A 2,572-nucleotide genomic window follows, 5' to 3' on the forward strand; every position below is an offset into this window, starting at 1 on the left:
ACTGCTATTTTCAATGACTACTTATTTTTGTCCAGCTTTAACATCGGTATCGATATCGGTTATCGGCTACATGAGTTTTAAAATATCGGATATCGGCCAAAATCCCAATATCCTGCATCCCTAGTTTATCTCTTTAGTTTTGAATGAAAACAGACTGTATCCCTTTAGTCATGTAAAAAAAAGCAAATGAATAACTTAATTTCTGATGTTTTTTGAAGCGTATGGCGATCTAACGTTACATTATTTTATTTATCTTTTTGTACATGATTAAAGGCACACGCCTGTTGAGGTAAAGTCTAAGGGATAAACTCCAACCTGAGGTCTTACGCATGCGTATTGACTAATTGACTGTAGGTATGCTGGTCTGACAGAGCAGCGGGTTAAACCTGGCGGAGGTGGTCGCCCAGCTGATGGAGCTTCTCTCCTCAGGTGTACATCGCCCGGACAGAGGGCTCTTCTGTGGGAAGGATCAGCTGGAAGTTCGACTTTGCTCCTGCTGGGTTGAAGGTCGACTCTGTCTCCATCATGGCCAGCAGCCAGACCTTCCACTCCGGGAGAGTCTGCTGGAGCCTGCGCTCGGGACCCGTAACCACGGAGTTCTCTGCCGGTAAATGATCCCCGCCTGAAGGACGGTACGGCGGTACCTGACCCTGTCTGACCCTCCTCTCCTGTCTGACCCCTCAGATGGGAAGCTGCAGTCGTTCCCCAGCCTGTCTGGATCCTCAGAGCTGATTGTGGCGGCGGAGCTCAGCGGGGGAGAGGGGAGCTGCTCGTGGCAGCACTCTCAGCTGTTTAGGCAGGCCTTAAAGGAACAGGAGCCGTCGTTTGAAGTCATCATCCACCTTCAAGACGCTTAACCACAGCTTTTACTCTAATGTGACTGTTTTCCACTTTCCTGTCCTGATCTGTTTGGATTTAATGAGGCAGAGTGGTGCAATATTTACAGGTGATTGCCCTGACGATGGACGGATGGATGGACGGACGAATGGATGGACGGATGGATGGGGACATTATGTGTTTTGCTCTTATTTGGATTTTCTTGGGGCATTAAATCTTCAGAGGTAGAACTTCAACCATAAGCCATATGGTTTTCAGATATTTCCTTCCAATAAAATAAATCTATATTTACAGCTTGTGGCACAAAGACAAACTGTCCCAGCCTGTTTCCTTTTAGTAATAAAATGCTCTCATCTGCCTGTGTTGGGCTCTGAGTTCATACTAACCGCTGCTGTTAAAGGAGGAGGAATCTAAAGCTGCCAGAAGCGATTTAATCTAACGATAAACTCTCCTCCCACAGTTTTACTTCCCTAAAGTTAGAAGTTTGGTAAATATTGAGAAGCTGAAGCGGGGTTTTCTGCCGCCATCTTGCGTTAAGAAGAGAGCAGCGCTCCCTCAGAGCCGGCGGCTCCTATTGGTCAGAACCTTCCAAAAGCTGGCCTCTGATTGGCTGCTTTGCCGTCTGTGTTGTAGATGGCGGAGCCGGACATCAGGCGCTGCTGTTAGCTTAAATGCGCTTTTATTATTAAATTAAGACAATATTTAATGAATTATTTTCAAGAGGGTTTCATTTAACTTAACATTTTACTGCGTGTCCGTGAAATTAAGCAGCTATTTGCGTGTTTAGTTTCGTATTTATTTATAGCTGAGGCTGGATCTCGGTTAGCATCTTTGTTAAAGTTTAGGCCCTCCGAGCCTCCGGCTCGATTTTAACAATAGCCGCGCCGCTCGCCTCTCAGGCGGTTCTCTTGGAGAAGAAGAAGAAGATGGATGAGAAAGCCTTTCTGGTTCCGGTTAGCATGTAAGACGCGTTTAAGGTTGAAGGACTTTTAAATCCACCGGAGCCGAAGACGTTTAGAGCCGCAGCATCAATAAAGCATCACAAAGGAAGATGTCCAACGGAGGGCTGTCCTGGACGGTGAGTCCCCCGCTTTAAAGGCTCCTGGGTCTGATTAAAGCCCTGAGCTGGACCCCACGGGCCGGGGACGGGTCTCTGCACAACCACCCACGGCCACGGCCAGGCAGGGAGGACAGGGACCCGGGCTGGGGGGTCCAGATGGACCGACATGTCTGTGGGGTTCAGTTCCTCCTGATGGTTTCACCCAGAATCACCTTTAAACAGACTTTAAAGCTTTGTTCTCTTTCTAATCTGATGAAATTATCATAATCTAAAATAATCCGCTCAGCTACAGACCAGATTAAGTTATTCTGTTTTAATTACAACAGAGCAGAAACATTGAATGAGATGATCCATTATTGAAATAATGTCTGAATGTGATCAATTAATCATCACCTGAAACTTAGAGATTATAAAAATAAACCAGATTGGACCAAAAACAAACCTTTTCCAGTCAGTTTATGCTCCACCTGATGGATAAATAATAAAATCCAAGCATCATAAAGTTTTCATCACATGAATCAGTTTGTTTTTCAGCCCTGCTCCTCCACACTGGGAAATATTTAAACCTAAATAAGTCATTTTTTATTAAAATAAGTGAATTTATACTTGAATTGAGGAGGAAAGTGAGACGCTTTGCCAAATGAACGAGATAATTTAAATTTAAAATAAGAAAAA

The 2,572-nt window shown here is 44.8% G+C and overlaps 2 protein-coding genes across 2 annotated transcripts in view; both read left to right on the forward strand.

Moving 5' to 3' along the window:
* ngly1 (N-glycanase 1) overlaps positions 1-1,198 on the forward strand; it is a 10,494-nt gene extending 9,296 nt beyond the window's left edge. Inside the window, exons 11-12 of the mRNA XM_015404450.1 lie at positions 430-607; positions 685-1,198. Of these exons, the coding sequence (XP_015259936.1) occupies positions 430-607; positions 685-857 (351 nt within the window). The 3' untranslated portion in view covers positions 858-1,198. The remainder of the gene's footprint in view (positions 1-429; positions 608-684) is intronic.
* Positions 1,199-1,459: 261 nt separating this feature from the next.
* Positions 1,460-2,572, forward strand: part of top2b (topoisomerase (DNA) II beta) — a 15,833-nt gene continuing 14,720 nt past the window's right edge. The window contains exon 1 of the mRNA XM_015404449.1: positions 1,460-1,915. Within this exon, the coding sequence (XP_015259935.1) occupies positions 1,889-1,915 (27 nt within the window). The 5' untranslated portion in view covers positions 1,460-1,888. The remainder of the gene's footprint in view (positions 1,916-2,572) is intronic.

This window comes from Cyprinodon variegatus, unplaced genomic scaffold, assembly GCF_000732505.1.
Source record: "Cyprinodon variegatus isolate N-32 unplaced genomic scaffold, C_variegatus-1.0 Scaffold1750, whole genome shotgun sequence".
Classification (NCBI taxonomy): domain Eukaryota; kingdom Metazoa; phylum Chordata; class Actinopteri; order Cyprinodontiformes; family Cyprinodontidae; genus Cyprinodon; species Cyprinodon variegatus.